This window comes from Pecten maximus, unplaced genomic scaffold, assembly GCF_902652985.1.
Source record: "Pecten maximus unplaced genomic scaffold, xPecMax1.1, whole genome shotgun sequence".
Taxonomy (NCBI): domain Eukaryota; kingdom Metazoa; phylum Mollusca; class Bivalvia; order Pectinida; family Pectinidae; genus Pecten; species Pecten maximus.
In genome coordinates this window covers 27,388-47,821 of record NW_022979490.1, presented here as the reverse complement: position 1 = coordinate 47,821, position 20,434 = coordinate 27,388, and the positions used below count along the sequence as shown (strand labels likewise).

The following is a 20,434-nucleotide window of genomic DNA, read 5'->3' as shown; positions in this document are numbered from 1 at the left end:
TACATAGCTATCCTAACACCCTTGACTTGTGAAGTTGTACATAGCTATCCTAACACCCTTGACTTGTGAAGTTGTACATAGCTATCCTAACACCCTTGACTAGTGAAGTTGTACATAGCTATCCTAACACCCTTGACTTGTGAAGTTGTACATAGCTATCCTAACACCCTTGACTTGTGAAGTTGTACATAGCTATCCTAACACCCTTGACTTGTGAAGTTGTACATAGCTATCCTAACACCCTTGACTTGTGAAGTTGTACATAGCTATCCTAACACCCTTGACTTGTGAAGTTGTACATAGCTATCCTAACACCCTTGACTTGTGAAGTTGTACATAGCTATCCTAACACCCTTGACTTGTGAAGTTGTACATGGCTATCCTAACACCCTTGACTCGTGAAGTTGTACATAGCTATCCTAACACCCTTGACTTGTGAAGTTGTACATGACTATCCTAACACCCTTGACTTGTGAAGTTGTACATGACTATCCTGAACACCCTTGACTTGTGAAGTTATACATAGCTATCCTAACACCCTTGACTTGTGAAGTTGTACATGGCTATCCTAACACCCTTGACTTGTGAAGTTGTACATGGCTATCCTAACACCCTTGACTTGTGAAGTTGTACATAGCTATCCTAACACCCTTGACTTGTGAAGTTGTACATAGCTATCCTAACACCCTTGACTTTGTGAAGTTGTACATGGCTATCCTAACACCCTTGACTTGTGAAGTTGTACATAGCTATCCTAACACCCTTGACTTGTGAAGTTGTACATAGCTATCCTAACACCCTTGACTCGTGAAGTTGTACATAGCTATCCTAACACCCTTGACTTGTGAAGTTGTACATACATAGCTATCCTAACACCCTTGACTTGTGAAGTTGTACATAGCTATCCTAACACCCTTGACTTGTGAAGTTGTACATAGCTATCCTAACACCCTTGACTTGTGAAGTTGTACATAGTTATCCTAACACCCTTGACTTGTGAAGTTGTACATAGCTATCCTAACACCCTTGACTTGTGAAGTTGTACATGGCTATCCTAACACCCTTGACTTGTGAAGTTGTACATAGCTATCCTAACACCCTTGACTTGTGAAGTTGTACATAGCTATCCTTGACTTTTTTTCCCTGTTGCAGCCTAAATGCGGCCTTCCTATAACGACCTACTTCAGTGCTGTCAAACTGCGATGGCTGATAGACAACAGTGAGGTGGTCCGAGCTGCAATCCGAGATGGCCGCTGTTTGTTCGGGACAGTTGACTCCTGGCTGTTATGGGTAAATGATACATTAGATAGGGATGATTATAATCAAGGGAAAAGATTCAGATAGCTGATTACTTCACGCAAATTTTCCAATGGAAATGATGCCTGTATCTGGTAAAAGCATACAATGCAAACTAAATAAATTCACAAGCAGCTATGGTGTTGAAACCTTTAAATTCTTTAGTATTTGCCTGTGATGTGATTGTGTATTTACCTGTGATTGTGTATTTACCTGTGATTGAGTATTTACCTGTGATTGTGTATTTACCTGTGATTGAGTATTTACCTGTGATTGTGTATTTACCTGTGATTGTGTATTTACCTGTGATTGTGTATTTACCTGTGATTGAGTATTTACCTGTGATGTGATTGAGTATTTACCTGTGATGTGATTGTGTATATTTACCTGTGATGTGATTGGGTATTTACCTGTGATGTGATTGTGTATTTACCTGTGATGTGATTGTGTATTTACCTGTGATTGTGTATTTACCTGTGATTGAGTATTTACCGGTGATGTGATTGTGTATTTAGATGTGATTGTGTATTTACCTGTGATGTGATTGTGTATTTAGATGTGATTGAGTATTTACCTGTGATGTGATTGTGTATTTTCCTGTGATGTGATTGTGTATTTACCTGTGATGTGATTGTGTATTTACCTGTGATGTGATTGGGTATTTACCTGTGATGTGATTGTGTATTTACCTGTGATGTGATTGTGTATTTACCTGTGATTGAGTATTTACCTGTGATGTGATTGAGTATTTACCTGTGATGTGATTGGGTATTTACCTGTGATGTGATTGTGTATTTACCGGTGATTGAGTATTTACCTGTGATTGAGTATTTACCTGTTTAGTGAGTGTGTATTTACCTGTGATGTGATTGTGTATTTACCTGTGATGTGATTGTGTATTTACTTGTGATGTGATTGTGTATTTACCTGTGATTGAGTATTTACCTGTGATGTGATTGAGTATTTACCTGTGATGTGATTGTGTATTTACTTGTGATGTGATTGTGTATTTACCTGTGATTGAGTATTTACCTGTGATGTGATTGAGTATTTACCTGTGATGTGATTGGGTATTTACCTGTGATGTGATTGTGTATTTACCTGTGATTGAGTATTTACCTGTGATTGAGTATTTACCTGTTTAGTGAGTGTGTATTTACCTGTGATGTGATTGAGTATTTACCTGTGATGTGATTGAGTATTTACCTGTGATGTGATTGAGTATTTACCTGTGATGTGATTGTGTATCACACATTGTGGTATGTTTTTGTCAGAACCTAACTGGAGGGAAGGATGGAGGTAAACACCTGACGGACGTCACTAATGCCAGTCGTACGATGTTGATGAACATTGGGTCTCTTGAATGGGATACAGATCTATTGAAGTAGGTGCAGAAATAAATTTAAACAGTAATTCATTTTGAAAGTAGAATATACACATATATATTACAATTAAGGAATTCTTTGAAAAAGTGAAGATATCAGAAGTATTCCTTGATAACTTTTATCACACAATCAGTTCCTGGGTTTTGATTTTTGCTCACCAAGGCTCGCCAAAATATAAACATCTAAGACACATTTCATACGATTTCATATGAAATAAAAAACTTATTGTTTGATATATACCCTATTGTTATATATATCATGTATATATATTGTTATAAACCATCCGTCGCATATCCAGAATCCGTCATTTTGTACGTGTTTATATCCATCACCGGAAGTTGTTTCCATGTTTAGTTTTTGAGGGAATAAAAATAGAAGTTACACAGAAACAGATATTTGACTTGAATCTACACCCTCACTAAGCTTATCCCTAACACTATATATATTTATTACTGTCTCTTTATTCCAGGTTCTTTGACATTCCTATAGAAGTTTTACCAGAGATCAGAAGTTCCGCGGAAGTTTATGGACAACTAGTTTCTGGCCCCTTAAAGGGTCTCAACATCTCAGGGGTAAGTGTGGGGGGTGAAGGTTTGTAAACTGCATTTTTTAACAGTGCATCATTTTAAAATATCTCTCAAACAATTCAGTTTACAGACCAGTAAATAATAAAAAAGAACAATTTCTTAATTGAATTAAATGTAAACTTATTCAATATAGTAATACTTTATTATGATAAAAAACTTTGTCTTATCCAAGAAATCTCTTCATTAAAACCAGAAGCAGTTAGTGTATCTATTTATACATAATTGCTTGTTATTGTTACAATGAGAAATATACATTTCAAAATGAGATGAGCATGTCTTTGTAGGGAAATTGTGTTGACAAGTTCGAACAAAACAAAATGCTTTTTGTATCTCAAAACTGATAGAACTCATTAAAATGGACAAAACAGTGCTGAAACCACACATGTGCAAGATAATGCCATTTGGGTTCTTAAAAAGTTTTTTGTATAAAAAAAAAGAGATTTAATTGGGACTTCCTTAAATCCTTGGATTTAGTTTGACTATATCTATATATACCAGTTCACACCCTATCATTGCTGCTATGTTGTTACATAAGGATGCTACAGGTATGTATAACTTGTGACACTTTGTTATGTAATAGATACTGGGGGATCAGCAGGCAGCTTTGGTTGGTCAAATGTGTTTCAAACCAGGACAGGCCAAAAACACGTAAGTAAAAAATACCTAGTAAGTAAAAAAAAGACTCGTAAGTAATAAAAACATGTAAGACAAAAAACATGTAAAAAAAAAACTTAAGTAAAAAAAACATGTCTTAAGTAAAAAACAGGTAAGTAAAAAAACATGTAAGTAAAAAAACATGTAAGTAAAAAAATACATAAGTAAAAAACACTTAAATAAAAAAGCATATAAATAAAATAACACGTAAGTTAAAAAACACGTCTTAAGTAAAAAAAATAAAAATGTATGTAAGAAACACAAAGTAAGAAACAGGTAAGACCAGTAAGACTAGAAATTGTCATGGACAGTTTGACAGGCTTTTCACACCTTTGACAAACTTAAGGCGGAAATGATCTTGATGACCTTGAATGAAGGTCATCCATACAAATGTGTAGTCCTTCATCCCAGCTTGCTACAGACCCAATATGAGGTCTCTATGTCCCATGGCGATTGAGAATATGACATTTAAAGGTTTTAACCTATTTGACCCCTGTGACCTTAAATGAAGGTCAAGGTCATTCAAAGCAAAATACTTTAGCTTTTCATCCCAGCATAGACCCAATAACAGGTGTCTAGGCTTCTTAGTTCTTAAGAAGATGTCTGTATGAGTTTTAGCCCACCTTCATCAGATGGTGGACTATTCAAATCGCCCTGCATCCTTGGTGCGTCCTTCCATCCCTTGGTAAACAATTCTTGTTATCGCTATTTCTCAGCTACATGTAGTACTTAAAGGGATCTTTCTCAAATTTCACATGTAGGTTCCCCTTAGTCTTAGTTAAGCAAATTGCATTTTGGGAACGATTGGAAAACAACATGGCCGACAGGCGGCCATCTTGGGTTTGACAATTGATGTTTGTTATCGCTATTTCTTAGAAAGTACTAAAGGGATCTTTCTCTTATTTCATTTGTAAGATTCCCTTGGTCTTAAGTTGTGGAAATTGCATTTTGGGAACGATCGGAAAACAACATGGCCGACAGGCGGCCATCTTGGGTTTGACAATTGATGTTTGTTATCGCTATTTCTTAGAAAGTGCTAAAGGGATCTTTCTCTTATTTCATTTGTAAGATTTCCTTGGTCTTAAGTTGTGGAAATTGCATTTTGGGACCGATCGGAAAACAACATGGCCGACAGGCGGCAATCTTGTATTTTGACAATTGTAGGTTTCTCCTACTATATTGTGTAATGTAATGTTAGTAAATTATTGAAAGAAGAGTGAAAAGAGGGAAAAGAAGAGAATAGATCAGTCTTTCATTTGACTGATAAGGATCATTCAATGGTGGACACCAAGATCCCTCTTTTAACATGTTCAAAGTTTCTCCGCGTCCTCCACTCCCACGAAGACAATACCAGGTCCTGATCAGTTTCCCGAGTTGTATAAGTTCCGACTGTGACCTTCAAATTTTCTAGGATGTGGTTGGAGGTAGTCAGAACGTAGCTGAGTGTGATAGGGGTTTATAAGGCTCTAACTAAATGTTGAAAGTACAGGAAATAAGGCTTTCAATTAACAACAATGAAAACTAGATATAGGTACCCACTTAAGGATTACAGGTACATCATTATGTATTTGGAAAATCTCTCACAGAGAAGATCTGTTACAGGTACATAAACATTATATATATATATAAAGGTAACAAATATGTTAATCAAATAACCCACTTAATTGTTACAAGTATATATTGATTTTATTTTTTTTTTTTATTAAAACTACATCAAATGATTATGTTACAGGTATGGTACGGGCTGTTTCCTACTGATGAATACTGGTACTGAGGTAAGTGACATCCTATATTTTATCATGAATGATGGGCTAGTATGTAAGTTGTCCTTCATCCTTCATCTGCCAATTGTATGTCTATTCATCTGCAAACAATCCTTTTTTGTCAACTGCAAAAATCATACAACATTCATGTACCACTGTTAGTGGTGGTGCCTCCTTTTCTATGCGATAACTCTAGTTCCCTTTGACCAATTAAACTTACACTTCATGCAGATCTTCATTATCAAAAGTTCTCAGGCCTTAGGGACTAAGGACAAGGTCACATTACAAAAAACTATCCTTTTTTCACTGTTTTTTAGATCCATTGCTCAAAAAGTATAAGTCCAACCAATTTACTCATTTACGGAATATTGTCCAGAATTTATGGTCCAGGGACTCTGGAAATTAGGATTGCTAGGAATGTCATTGTTATTTTAACCAAACCTACAATATATAGTTGAATTGTAGTATTGACACCTTAGCGACCCATGCAGATTACATGAATTAAAAATTTTTTGCTGTATTTTTGTCCTTATTATATATTTATATTTTTTTTATTGATATATTTCCATTTTTTCTCGTATCATGAAATCATTTGTTGACTGAATTGATTGACGTTTGTAGGTGTGTGAGTCCAACCACGGCCTGTTAACTACGGTGGGCTATCAACTTGGCAAAGACAAACCTGTCATCTATGCTCTTGAGGTATATAAAACTGCTGCTATTTTGTTAATATTGCCAAATACTGTCAGTATGAACTTTTTTGTAGCTTTGTTCACAATTTCATTATATACATTGTATGTGTTTTGTATTAATAGCCTCACTTTCAACATTTACACAATGGATTTGCAGAACAGGCATGAATATATACATGAACTTATGGTTACAATTAAATTATACATGTATGTAGTTATATATTTTTCTGGTGTTTTTTTCTCAGACTACATGTCTGTATCTCTATATCTTACAGGGAGCTGTTGCCATTGGTGGTGCTTGTGTACGCTGGCTCAGGGACAACCTTGGAATCATCAAGACCTCAGCAGAGATAGGTAAGGGGGATTGTTGTTGTATCGCTATGGTTGACAAGTTAAGAGATATCAAAGAAGTCCAAGAAGATTGGTAAGGGAGACAACCCAGTCAAATGTAGTAAGATTGATAAGGGAGACAACCGACTCAAACAGTTAAACCAATAAGGGAGACAACCCAGTCAAAATGGAAGATTGATAAGGTAGAAGATTGATAAGGGAGACAACCCACTCAAACGGTTAAACAATCGGAACACCTCGCCTCCGTCTGCGAACGTAGGCTCGGAGGTAAGTGTATGAATACACATGAAAATGATGGGTCCAGGTGATTCGCCGGACGATGACCAAATTACCGCGAACTATAGCTGTCGATAGGGTAAACAACATGGCTGCGCCCAGTCTATTCCATGCGGTTTTTAAGTATTTCACTGTATATGTGAAGAGTAAGCGTTATATAAATATTATTGACATGTTTTTCATTTTAGTTTTGTGTTATATTTATGATCCAACCGTATTTGTAAAGATTACAGAACTACTGTGTGTGTACCGGTACATGTAACATCTACAGCCAGGTTATTGTTTTTATTAGATCCATTATTTTTTTTATCGACAGCGATGCATTCCTTATATCAACAAAATTATCCCAAAAAAGTCCTATTGTCTGCCAAATGTCATAAATGTTAGTTAACTCACCCAGAATACACATTAATAATAGCTAGACTGATTTAATTCGGGTAGATGCTTGAGTCAAAAAAATAAGTGTCATGAGTATGATTAATATGAATGAAGGCAAAGCCTTAGAAGAGCGCAGCTATAATCACCTGACTTACCGTTAATCAAGAAGGAAACACAGGGACATGAGAATAACAGTCTAAGAACATGTACCACATTTATTTTCAGATATATATATATATATATATATATATATATTATTGGGGGGGGGGGGGAGGAGGGGGGTGTTAATTTATTTAAAATAATAACACAACGCGTCTGCAAAATATGCTATGTACAAGCTAGGCCAATATTAGGTCCTAAACCAATACATATACTATGATAGACTATTAATTATACATCCCTGATTAAAAAAAACTAAACAAAACAAATAAACAACAATAAAAATATATCGTATTACTATGTACACTAATTTACAATTAAAACCTGCCCCGAACACACATTAACCGAGGTTTTATCCCCAACGAAGCCTCTAATTTTCCTATAGCTTACAGTAACAGAAAAGCAAGTAGTGTGTTTCCACCGGGATCGAACCCGCGATCCCCGGTTTTGCTGGTCAGCCGCTTTATAGACTGAGCAAAAGGGCTAGAAGGCAATCGTATCAATATATAAACTGTTTACAATTAAAACTTGCAACTCATATGTTATGGGTTTGGGTTTTATTTTTGTTTTGTTTTTGAAGCACGGACATATGTTAGTATGTATATCTAAGTCCGTGGTAGAAGTACATGTAACAAGAAGCAAAATCAGTCACTTAGACTATTATTTGAGATACATATGTGCATCGAGGTTTTTAATCTGAAGTGAGTGCGTATTGGACAAGTTGTGAAATAAGGCTTCAGTTTCCACACAAAGAAACCAATTACAAAGTCTGTTTTCTCCTGGGAATTTTGGCATACTTAACGTCCTCACTGTATTCTAAGACATTGCGAACTATAACGTGGAAGTTTGTAATAGAACATCACATAGATTTTGGAAAGTTAGACTATAATACAAACAGAATGGAATCTCCTCATACAAAGATATGTTTATACACACTGCACAATAACTTGTACTATATTTTTCACGATACCTTGTTAATCATACTACATATAAAACGTTTCTAGTAATTTAAGGTCGGGGTCTAAAGAGGTCGACACAGTAAGTTTCTTTTAATTATGAAGTTTTATTAATAAAATGAAAGTTTTGATTTTTTTTATAGGATAAGTAAAATGGAACAGCTACTGCAGTTAATACAGTCTATGTCCACTTTGAAAATACAGAAGATATTGAATTGTTTCCCTTAAATTATCACATATTTCACAGACATCTGGAAGACGAACCTTAAAATATATGCGCTGAGAAAGCGCGGGAATCAGTGGCAAAATCTTTGACGTTGGATTTTTATGACGTCACGCTTGACGACAATACAGCACCATTCTGAATGGGGTGTTCAAGTCAGTAATATTTCAGGGTTTTCGGTTGTAACATGGAAAGTTGTGCTAACAATGCTGTTATCTAAAGATAATACAATTAAAAACTGTTCTATGTAACGCACATATGCAGCAAAATAACCTCTTTGTCCACTCTCGCATCCAATTTGATCAGCACCGAAATAGGGAGGGTTCCGATTTAGGTAACCAACGAAATATCTCAAGCCAATCAAATTCGCAAAATACATTGGTAATTTTTAATTGAATCAGACCTTTGACATGGGTTGTGTAGATATTTCAAGAATTAAGTAATATGAACTAACTTTCAGTTATTTGTTTCGACGAGAGAAAAGTTAGTCAGATCTCGTCGTGTAGGGAATGAGATTTCAAACATGGCTGCCTCTACTGGAGGCGCGCGACTTTTCCCGCGGGACACGATTTCAAAGTTGAAGGGGTATATAGAATTGATTGGAAATATAGCTTATACACGTGTTGTCTTAAAGAGAGCTTCGCTCTCGCGCCCTTCGGGCGCGATGAGCTGCGCTCTTATCATAAGAATAAAATAAAATCTTAAACATTAGACATTACATCATTGAGTCATCAAATACCGTATTTGAAATGCATTTTATATATGATTTTAAATTTTACATTAATTCACAGGTAGCAACCTTGATTCTGAAACCTATATACATATATAACTTTATAAAAAAAATACCTTTTAGTGAAGTGGATGTTTTAAAAATAATATTACAGACATTTTCCCGAACCCATGCACTTGTGTATAATTTCAGTGGTGTTTTATCATGTAATGGTATATTCTTTCTGAAAAGTACTACTGGCAAAAGCCATCAATGTTTAAATTAATACAGTTATTAAGTGTCAATAATACCAAAGAATTATGTAACCTGAGTAAATTCATATTCGAAGCAAATAAGATTCGATCTTTACATATGTAACCCATTCTCCACAATGTATTGCATTGCTGTTTCATTGTCATTTTCATGTATTGTGTATTTGTATTATGTACTTATGGGCCACAAGGCCTACGGTCAATAAAGAAATTGAAAATTGAAATTGAGTTAATTACAATTTCTATGGTGTATTGTCAATTCTCAGTTTTTTCCTGGCAGTTTTTATGTTTGATTTGTTCATGGCACTTGTATGTTTCTGTAGAGCTTGATATGAAATCTGTTGGCAATTAACAACTGTTGTGATTGGTCAGTTGAACCATTTACTTTGAAGATTGTGAGGTTATCTAAGAGATTCAACAATAATAGCTTGGATCTAATTTGTACTTTTCACTCATTAGTCAATATGCTTGGGTGTAGTGAGGGGCGATAACTCTGGTGGAACACGAAAGATGGATAAAAATAAATTCCTTTCCTTTAACATTAATACCTTGCACTTAATTTCCTCACTTTCACTTACTAATAATACCACACATGCACTTCATTCACTCGTGCAACATTTAAATCCTCAATTATGTTTAAAAATTAACACTGGCACCAGGAAATTGAAAAGTTTGGGGTTACCAGTGTGATTGTTCTCACAGTTTTCTGGAATATGACACTTTAATTGATTATGAGACATCAATTGACATCTATCCAAGCATATGTTCAGGGTCTCCTGTGTGTTATTCAGTGAGGTAGTCACCCACTACTACAAGGAGACCCAGCCTCAAAATGATCCTGCATGACTGAACCATATGTGTGGTGATGAAACTAGCAAACAAACCAACCTAAGTTCAACTTAGGAACAAATGCACTTGCAGTACATGTATTCTAATGGATGAAAGTGACATGCCATTTAATTTATCAAGCAAAGTTTTTAATTGAATAAGACATCAGCTGACCAGAGATTTACTACTTGTACATGTATATACAAGTGTAATTTATTCTTTTTTTTTCATTTTCATGTACAAGATATATCAACATAACTGTTGTCAAATTATAATGTATCATCTCACTCTCAAATGTACAACCAACAATCTCATCATCATCATCATCATCATGTGAATGTACTATCCTGATATATACAGTATTACTGTTAGATACCTGATTGTTACATCCTCACCCTCATCATCAGCCTCTTTAACACTGTTTTTCATTACAAGCTGAATATTGACATAAAAACAACATGTCATTGCATATTCATCAAAATACCCATCAGAATTTTTTTTTTACCATGCATATATGGCAAATACATATATTGAACTTCCAATCCAATCACCAAACAAAAAAGATGGAAGGGGGGGGGGGGGGGGGGGGGGGGGGGGGGTGCACAGGGGGCAGATCTTACAGCCTCATTCCTCCACACACATCACATACTATGACCCACAACCTTTCATATAGCAAGATATCATTCACATATGAACTAATGAATTGCCTATTTTATATCAAAATGGTATTCCTAATTTATTAATTATGATAAATATTTCACTTTATTGTCAAGATGGACAGGAAAGTGTGAAAGAGAGAAGTTAGGAAAGATAGTGGAAAAAAAGACAAAAAAATACTAGTATGTTTGGCTTTGTCAAGGGCTGGGAGTAAGTACAAAGGGTGCTTCTTGTGAAGTGTAAAAATGATATCAATAATAGTTGTAATAGTAATAGTTTAATCATACTTGGCAATTCAAACCAAATACCCAACTTATGAATTAACTACTGTAACTTTTTTTACCATTTACTCCATTGTACTTCAAACTTTTCCTTAACAGTCACTCCTACCAGAAGCAATAGATTGTTGAACTTTATAATAAATGTCCTTTTTTGTGTTGATTAAAGAGTTCATAGTTATTGAGTTGTGAAAACACCTCATTCCGTATAGCTACTGCTCAATAATAATGATAATTTCATTATCAATCCTATTTATAGGTGAATAATTAACAGAAATCTTTAAGTACAGTAAGTGTAGTTTGGAACAATCTTCTAATTCAATTTAATTTTAATTAAAAAGTAAATAAGACTAGAATTCAACTTCTTCAGAATATATTTCGCTTGGATTGTGGAGTGAAATAAAAAGGTGATTGAACTGCGATATCATCAGTGATTTAATTACATATGATATCTGTCAACAACAGTTAATGACCTTCTACTCCAGGTTTTAATGAATTATTTAAGTTTATTTTTTTAACAAAATTCAGTCTTGGTTCAGCTGACCAGAGATAATTATCACTGTGTCAACAGTCAATGTCACTGTTAAAATGTCAAGTCACTTTTAGCTGGTGTTTTTTTTACACTGGTACACATTTTGTTTTAGCTGTAACATGAAGCAACAAAAGTTGACTTGTCAATATTCAGGTTTTCATAAAGGGCTATTCCAAGCTTTCCTTCAACGGCCTTGGAGGCAATCACATCAATATTTTTTCTGGTATGTACAGTGTATATGGATGTAATCATATAGAAAAATCAAATCCGTGAACTTTAAACAAAAAGAAACACAACAAGATAAGAAAAAACACATTTCTGGAGACATATATGTGGAGACATGCATGATAGAAGAAAAGTTGGAGAACCGGATAATGATTTTACCATTAGTAAACTTTATCCTCTATCATAATATATTAATAGAATCATACCAAATTGATATGCTTCAGGGTTAACTATGTATTTTTATACCTCATAAACATAAACATATTTTATTTCACCATTCTTTAACGGGTTTTGTATTATTTGAAATAATGTTCTAATAGGAATTTTATTTGCTTTTTGGAAAAAAAAAACTCCATGTTAACCACTTTCCTAAAGAAAACATCCTGGTTCATTTGCCTTTGTGGATGACACATGGTTGTGTTCTGTATAATGCTGATGAAAATAATATAATAGTATATACATATATATATAATATTGGCAAAGATTTGTTAATATTGAAAAAAAATAGACTTTATCAAAGTGCAGGTATGATCATTATACCCTGTATATAATGTATGAGTGCATAATCCAGCTGTGGGAGAACAGTACAGATATTCTGGGTCTGGTGTAATATAAATCAGACTATAATCCAGCTGTGGGAGAACAGTACAGATATTCTGGGTCTGGTATAATATAAATCAGACTATAATCCAGCTGTGGGAGAACAGTACAGATATTCTGGGTCTGGTATAATATAAATCAGACTATAATCCAGCTGTGGAGGAACAGTACAGATATTCTGGGTCTGGTATAATATGAATCAGACTAGACCTATATCTGCTGTCACTTCTTTTTTATGATTTTCAAGTTAGAGAAAGGAGAACACATCTTTCATGAAAACTTATCTCGGCCGTGTTTACAAGTTTTCTGTATTTTACTTTTGTCTAGATTTCATATTATAATTTATATGCATTTATAACATAAACATTCCTGCATACATGTAATTCAGATATTGTAGAAGTCTTTTTATGCTAGTGATAATTTGGATGTATATCAATAAGAAATACAATTGTACTTGAAATATCATAATCATAACATTCAGGTATGCTAATTCCTCCAAATTATGAGTCTTAAATTTCAGTGTTTTTACATATAAATATATCTACAAAAATATCATATTTGAAGGTGATCATGATGTTCTGCAAATCTTGCAATTGATAAAAATGTGGCTGTCATAATGAGATGGCAGGAATGATGATGTTTATAGATATCTTGGCATATACAAATGTATACATTGTATTGTTATTATATCAGACCTGTCATGACAAACATATATATATATATCTTAAAAGATAAAAGAATCCAGGGTGAGATCTGTCGAAATCATTTAAGAAAATTAGAGAACTAATATGTATTGAGTAACAGAAATACCCTACTTGACACTCGAACACTCGCTGACCAAACAAAACATTACCATTTGAGACTGTTAGACAAATATTTACTTGGAGGTAAATCAGCGACTTCCTAATGATCGAAATATGAGAAATATAAAGAAATACTACAATCGTGATGAGGAAAACTTTTGACATCCCATTAACTACCGTTTTCACATCATGTCGATTTATGATGATCGCTGAATCTCGCCGTTTAATGAAACATGGGCGCCGCCATTTTTTGTGTCATGTGATCGAAAGTAGTCCAAAATGGTTACTACTTTGGTCCGAGTCCAGTTTCGGAGAAAATGACGAGGGGTTCCGATTGACGGTTAAACCAATAAGGGAGATAACCCAGTCAAACAGTAAAACCATTAAGGGAGACAACCCAGTCAAACAAAAAATTAAAATTTAAATTGTTAGAAAAAATTTGGGAATAAATGGGACTTTTGTGAAAAGGGGGAAAAAAAGGGAAAATTTTAAAGTGTGGGGGGGGGAAATTTTCTTCCCCACCTTTTCCCTTGGTTTTATGTATCCTGAATCCGCGGGGGGTAATAAAAATTCCGACTTTTTTTTCCCATGGAGCGAAAGGGGGGAAAATGGTTATTATTTTGGGTCCGACGTTGGGAAAAAGAAGGGGGTTCCGATTGAGGTTAAACCAAATGGGGGCCCCCCAAACCATTTCAACCGGGGGTAAAACTTGGGGCGACAAAGGGGGTTAAAATGAAATTAGGGAAAACCAGGGGGTTGGGTTTTTGGTAATATCCCTCATTTTGCCTTTGGGTTTTTACAGGGGGGATTAGTGCTGGTGGTTGAAAGGGTGGGAGGTGATATTTGGGGTCCCGGGGGTTTTAGGGGTCCTTCTGTCCCTTTTTGGCAGTCAGACGAGGGGAGGGGGGTAGTAATTTTTGGAAGGGGGGGTGGGGTGATTTTAAACCGAAATATTTCGTCCCTTGGCATCAACCGAGGGGGGGTGTGGGTATTGATTTTTTCTTTTGGGGGTTACGACGGGGGAAGAGGGGGAGTGTATTAGGGGAAAAACCCCGGGGTTATATTTGTTTAATTGGCAGTCAGACACGAGAGGGTGAAGTAGTGATTTTACGGCCCGTCAGCCCAGGGGAGGGGGAGTATTTAAAATTTTTAAATGGCATTTCACGCAAAAAGGGGTGAGTAGTAATTGATTTTTCTGGCAGTCGGGACCGAAGGGTGAGTAGTGATTTTAAATGGGAAAGAGGAAGAGAGGGTTAGTGAATTACCCGGGAAGGGGGGAAAACCCGGACTTTGAGGGGGTTTTCGGGAAGGGGTTCGGGGGGGGGGGGGAGGGGGGGGGGGGGGGTTCGGGGGGGGACCCCGGGGGGGGGGTGGTGGGGAATATTTTCTTGGGGTTTGGGGGGCGGGGGTAGGGGCCGTTACTTTTTTCCTTAAGGGGGCAGGGGGGGGTTTCCCGGGGGGGGGGGGGGATAACCTTACAATTTCTTTTTTGGGAATCGGAGGGGAGGGGGAGGGGCGGGGGGGGGGGGGGGGGATTTGATTTTTTCCCTTAAACACAGGGGTTGGTGGGGGGGGGGGGCAAAGGGGGTGGGTTTTAAAATTTTAACGGCACCCACCAAGGGTTTGAAATTTTAAAACCAAAAAAAACCAAAAATTAAAAAAAAAACCAAAAAAAAAACCAAAAAAAGAAAAAAACCCAAAAAAGGGGGGGGGGGGTGGTTTAGGGGGGGTAAACCGGGAGGGGAGGGGGGATACCCCCTGGGGGTGGGAAAAGGGGGGGGGAAGGAAAGGTGGGGAGTGAAGAGGGTGAGTAGTGAATTATTTGGCATCAGCCAAAGGGGGGAGGTGAAAAGTGATATTTTTTTTTTTGGCAGTCAGACGGAGAGGGTGAGAGTGATATTACGGGCCCGCCCAGGACACAGAGGGTGAGTAGTGTTTATTACTGGAAGTCAAAACGGAGGGTGAGAGGGGGAATTAGTATTTTTTTACTGGCAGTCAGACCGGGGAGGGTGGAGTAGTGATTTTAAAGGGGCAGTCGGGAAGGAGAGGGTGGTAGTGTGATTTTAAAATGGCAGTAGCCCACGAGAGGGTGAGATGTTTTACTGGCAGTAAGACAAGAGAGGGGGGATTTATTTTTGATATTTTACTGGCAGTCAGACCCCAAAAGGGGGAGGGGTGAGTAGTGATTTTAACTGGCATCAGACCCGGAGAGGGTAAAGTAGTGATATTATGGCATTTCAGAAACGAGAGGGGAGTAGTGTTTTTACGGCAGTAAGACCGAGAGGGGAGTGTGATATTCTGGCAGTCAGACCGAGAGGGGGAAAGGTATTTGATATTCCCTTTTTTTTCGCCCATGGGGGGTGAAGAGGAAAGGCCCAAGGGGAGGGGAGGGGAAATTTTAGAGAGGGGGAGAGGGAAAATTAAAATTTTCCCCCTGCCCATCAGCACGAAGAGGGGGGAGTGGGAAATTTTCCCGAAATATTCGCCCCCCCTCCCCCCTGGAGTAACGGAGGGTGATTTAGTTATATTCCCTGTTTCCCCCCGGACGCGAAGAGGGGGGGGTAGTGATATTACCGTACTATTTCAGTCCCTACTGGCAGTCAAAAACCGAGGGGGTGAGTAGGATATTTTCTTCAGGTTGGGGGGGGGGTTTATATTTTACCGTCTTTTTCGTCCCTACTGGAAAGGTCAGACGGAGAGGGGGAGAAAAGGGGTATTACCGTACTATTTCTGTCCCTACTGGCAGTCAGACACAAGAGGGGTGAGTAGTGATATTACTGGCAGTCAGACGCGAGGGATGGTGAGTAGTGATATTACCGTACTATTTCTGTCCCTACTGGCAGTCAGACGCGAGAGGGTTAGTAGTGATATTACCGTACTATTTCTGTCCCTACTGGCAGTCAGACGCGAGAGGGTGAGTAGTGATATTACCGTACTATTTCTGTCCCTACTGGCAGTCAGACACGAGAGGGTGAGTAGTGATATTACTGGCAGTCAGACGCGAGAGGGTGAGTAGTTATATTACTGTCGGTACAACGCGAGAGGGTGAGTAGTGATATACTGGCAGTCAGACGCGAGAGGGTTAGTAGTTGATATTACTGGCAGTCAGACGCGAGAGGGTGAGTAGTGATATTACTGGCAGTCAGATGCGAGAGGAGGGGAGTAGTGATATTACTGGCAGTCAGACGCGGAGAGGGTGAGTAGTGATATTACTGGCAGTCAGACGCGAGAGGGTGAGTAGTGATATTACTGGCAGTCAGACGCGAGAGGTGTGTGGTAGTGATATTACTGGCAGTCAGAGGCGATGAGGGTGAGTAGTGATATTACTGGCAGTCAGACGCGAGAGGGTGAGTAGTGATATTACTGGCAGTCAGACGCGAGAGGGTGAGTAGTGATTATTACTGGCAGTCAGACGCGAGAGGGTTAGTAGTGATATTACTGGCAGTCAGACGCGAGAGGTGGAGTAGTGATATTACTGGCAGTCAGACACGAGAGGGTGAGTAGTGATATTACTGGCAGTCAGACACGAGAGTGTGAGTAGTGATATTACTGTACTATTCTGTCCTACTGGCACTCAGACGCGAGAGGGTGAGTAGTGATATTACTGGCAGTCAGACGCGAGAGGGTGAGTAGTGATATTACTGGCAGTCAGACGCGAGAGGGTGAGTAGTGATATTACTGGCAGTCAGACGCGAGAGGGTGAGTAGTGATATTACTGGCAGTCAGACGCGAGAGGGTGAGTAGTGATATTACTGGCAGTCAGACGCGAGAGTGTGAGTAGTGATATTACTGTACTATTTCTGTCCCTACTGGCACTCAGACGCGAGAGGGTGAGTAGTGATATTACTGGCAGTCAGACGCGAGAGGGTGAGTAGTGATATTACTGGCAGTCAGATGCGAGAGGGTGAGTAGTGATATTACTGGCAGTCAGACGCGAGAGGGTGAGTAGTGATATTACTGGCAGTCAGACGCGAGAGGGTGAGTAGTGATATTACTGGCAGTCAGACACGAGAGGGTGAGTAGTGATATTACCGTACTATTTCTGTCCCTACTGGCAGTCAGACACGAGAGGGTGAGTAGTGATATTACCGTACTATTTCTGTCCCTACTGGCAGTCAGACGCGAGAGGGTGAGTAGTGATATTACTGGCAGTCAGACGCGAGAGGGTGAGTAGTGATATACTGGCAGTCAGACGCGAGAGGGTGAGTAGTGATATTACTGTACTATTTCTGTCCCTACTGGCAGTCAGACGCGAGAGGGTTAGTAGTGATATTACCGTACTATTTCTGTCCCTACTGGCAGTCAGACGCGAGAGGGTGAGTAGTGATATTACTGGCAGTCAGACTCGAGAGGGTTAGTAGTGATATTACTGGCAGTCAGACTCGAGAGGGTTAGTAGTGATATTACTGGCAGTCAGACGCGAGAGGGTGAGTAGTGATATTACTGGCAGTCAGACGCGAGAGGGTGAGTAGTGATATTACTGGCAGTCAGACATGAGAGGGTGAGTAGTGATATTACTGGCAGTGTGGGAGGGTTCTACTTTGTCCCAGCCTTTTCTGGTCTCTTCTGTCCCTACTGGCAGTCAGACGCGAGAGGGTGAGTAGTGATATTACCGTACTATTTCTGTCCCTACTGGCAGTCAGACACAAGAGGGTGAGTAGTGATATTACTGGCAGTCAGACGCGAGAGGGTGAGTAGTGATATTACCGTACTATTTCTGTCCCTACTGGCAGTCAGACGCGAGAGGGTTAGTAGTGATATTACCGTACTATTTCTGTCCCTACTGGCAGTCAGACGCGAGAGGGTGAGTAGTGATATTACTGGCAGTCAGACATGAGAGGGTGAGAATAGTGAAATTACTGGCAGTCAGACGCGAGAGGGTGAGTAGTGATATTACCGTACTATTTCTGTCCCTACTGGCAGTCAGACACGAGAGGGTGAGTAGTGATATTACTGGCAGTCAGACGCGAGAGGGTGAGTAGTGATATTACTGGCAGTCAGACGCGAGAGGGTGAGTAGTGATATTACTGGAAGTCAGATGTGAGAGGGGAGTAGTGATATTACTGGCAGTCAGATGCGAGAGGGTGAGTAGTGATATTACTGGCAGTCGGACGCAAGAGGGTGAGTAGTGATATTACCGTACTATTTCTGTCCCTACTGGCACTCAGACGCGAGAGGGTTAGTAGTGATATTACCGTACTATTTCTGTCCCTACTGGCAGTCAGACGCGAGAGGGTGAGTAGTGATATTACTGGCAGTCAGACGCGAGAGGGTGAGTAGTGATATTACTGGCAGTCAGACACGAGAGGGTGAGTAGTGATATTACTGGCAGTCAGACGCGAGAGGGTGAGTAGTGATATTACTGGCAGTCAGACACGAGAGGGTGAGTAGTGATATTACTGGCAGTCAGACGCGAGAGGGTGAGTAGTGATATTACTGGCAGTCAGACACGAGAGGGTGAGTAGTGATATTACTGGCAGTCAGACGCGAGAGGGTGAGTAGTGATATTACTGGCAGTCAGACGCGAGAGGGTGAGTAGTGATATTACTGGCAGTCAGACACGAGAGGGTGAGTAGTGATATTATTGGCAGTCAGACGTGAGAGGGTGAGTAGTGATATTACTGGCAGTCAGACACGAGAGGGTGAGTAGTGATATTACTGGCAGTCAGACACGAGAGGGTGAGTAGTGATATTACCGTACTATTTCTGTCCCTACTGGCAGTCAGACGCGAGAGGGTGAGTAGTGATATTACTGGCAGTCAGACACGAGAGGGTGAGTAGTGATATTACTGGCAGTCAGACACGAGAGGGTGAGTAGTGATATTACTGGCAGTCAGACGCGAGAGGATGAGTAGTGATATTACTGGCAGTCAGACGCGAGAGGGTGAGTAGTGATATTACTGGCAGTCAGACACGAGAGGGTGAGTAGTGATATTACTGGCAGTCAGACGCGAGAGGGTGAGTAGTGATATTACTGGCAGTCAGACACGAGAGGGTGAGTAGTGATATTACCGTACTATTTCTGTCCCTACTGGCAGTCAGACGCGAGAGGGTGAGTAGTGATATTACCGTACTATTTCTGTCCCTACTGGCAGTCAGACGCAAGAGGGTGAGTAGTGATATTACCGTACTATTTCAGTCCCTACTGGCAGTCGGACACGAGAGGGTGAGTAGTTATATTACTGTCGGTACGACGCGAGAGGGTGAGTAGTGATATTACCGTACTATTTCAGTCCCTACTGGCAGTCAGACGCGAGAGGGTGAGTAGTGATATTACTGGCAGTGTGGGAGGGTTCTACTTTGTCCCAGCCTTTTCTGGTCTCTTCTGTCCCTACTGGCAGTCAGACGCGAGAGGGTGAGTAGTGATATTACCGTACTATTTCTGTCCCTACTGGCAGTCAGACACAAGAGGGTGAGTAGTGATATTACTGGCAGTCAGACGCGAGAGGGTGAGTAGTGATATTACCGTACTATTTCTGTCCCTACTGGCAGTCAGACGCGAGAGGGTTAGTAGTGATATTACCGTACTATTTCTGTCCCTACTGGCAGTCAGACGCGAGAGGGTGAGTAGTGATATTACCGTACTATTTCTGTCCCTACTGGCAGTCAGACACGAGAGGGTGAGTAGTGATATTACTGGCAGTCAGACGCGAGAGGGTGAGTAGTTATATTACTGTCGGTACAACGCGAGAGGGTGAGTAGTGATATTACTGGCAGTCAGACGCGAGAGGGTTAGTAGTGATATTACTGGCAGTCAGACGCGAGAGGGTGAGTAGTGATATTACTGGCAGTCAGATGCGAGAGGGTGAG

General features: G+C 39.3%; 1 protein-coding gene across 1 annotated transcript in view; it reads left to right on the top strand.

Annotated features, from left to right (window-relative positions):
- Positions 1-1,152: 1,152 nt before the first annotated feature.
- Positions 1,153-20,434, top strand: part of LOC117318731 (glycerol kinase 3-like) — a gene marked incomplete at its 5' end in the record, with an annotated part of 33,022 nt that continues 13,740 nt past the window's right edge. Inside the window, 8 exons of the mRNA XM_033873688.1 lie at positions 1,153-1,290; positions 2,571-2,680; positions 3,151-3,253; positions 3,849-3,916; positions 5,655-5,697; positions 6,307-6,387; positions 6,653-6,768; positions 18,149-18,220. Of these exons, the coding sequence (XP_033729579.1) occupies positions 1,153-1,290; positions 2,571-2,680; positions 3,151-3,253; positions 3,849-3,916; positions 5,655-5,697; positions 6,307-6,387; positions 6,653-6,768; positions 18,149-18,220 (731 nt within the window). The remainder of the gene's footprint in view (positions 1,291-2,570; positions 2,681-3,150; positions 3,254-3,848; positions 3,917-5,654; positions 5,698-6,306; positions 6,388-6,652; positions 6,769-18,148; positions 18,221-20,434) is intronic.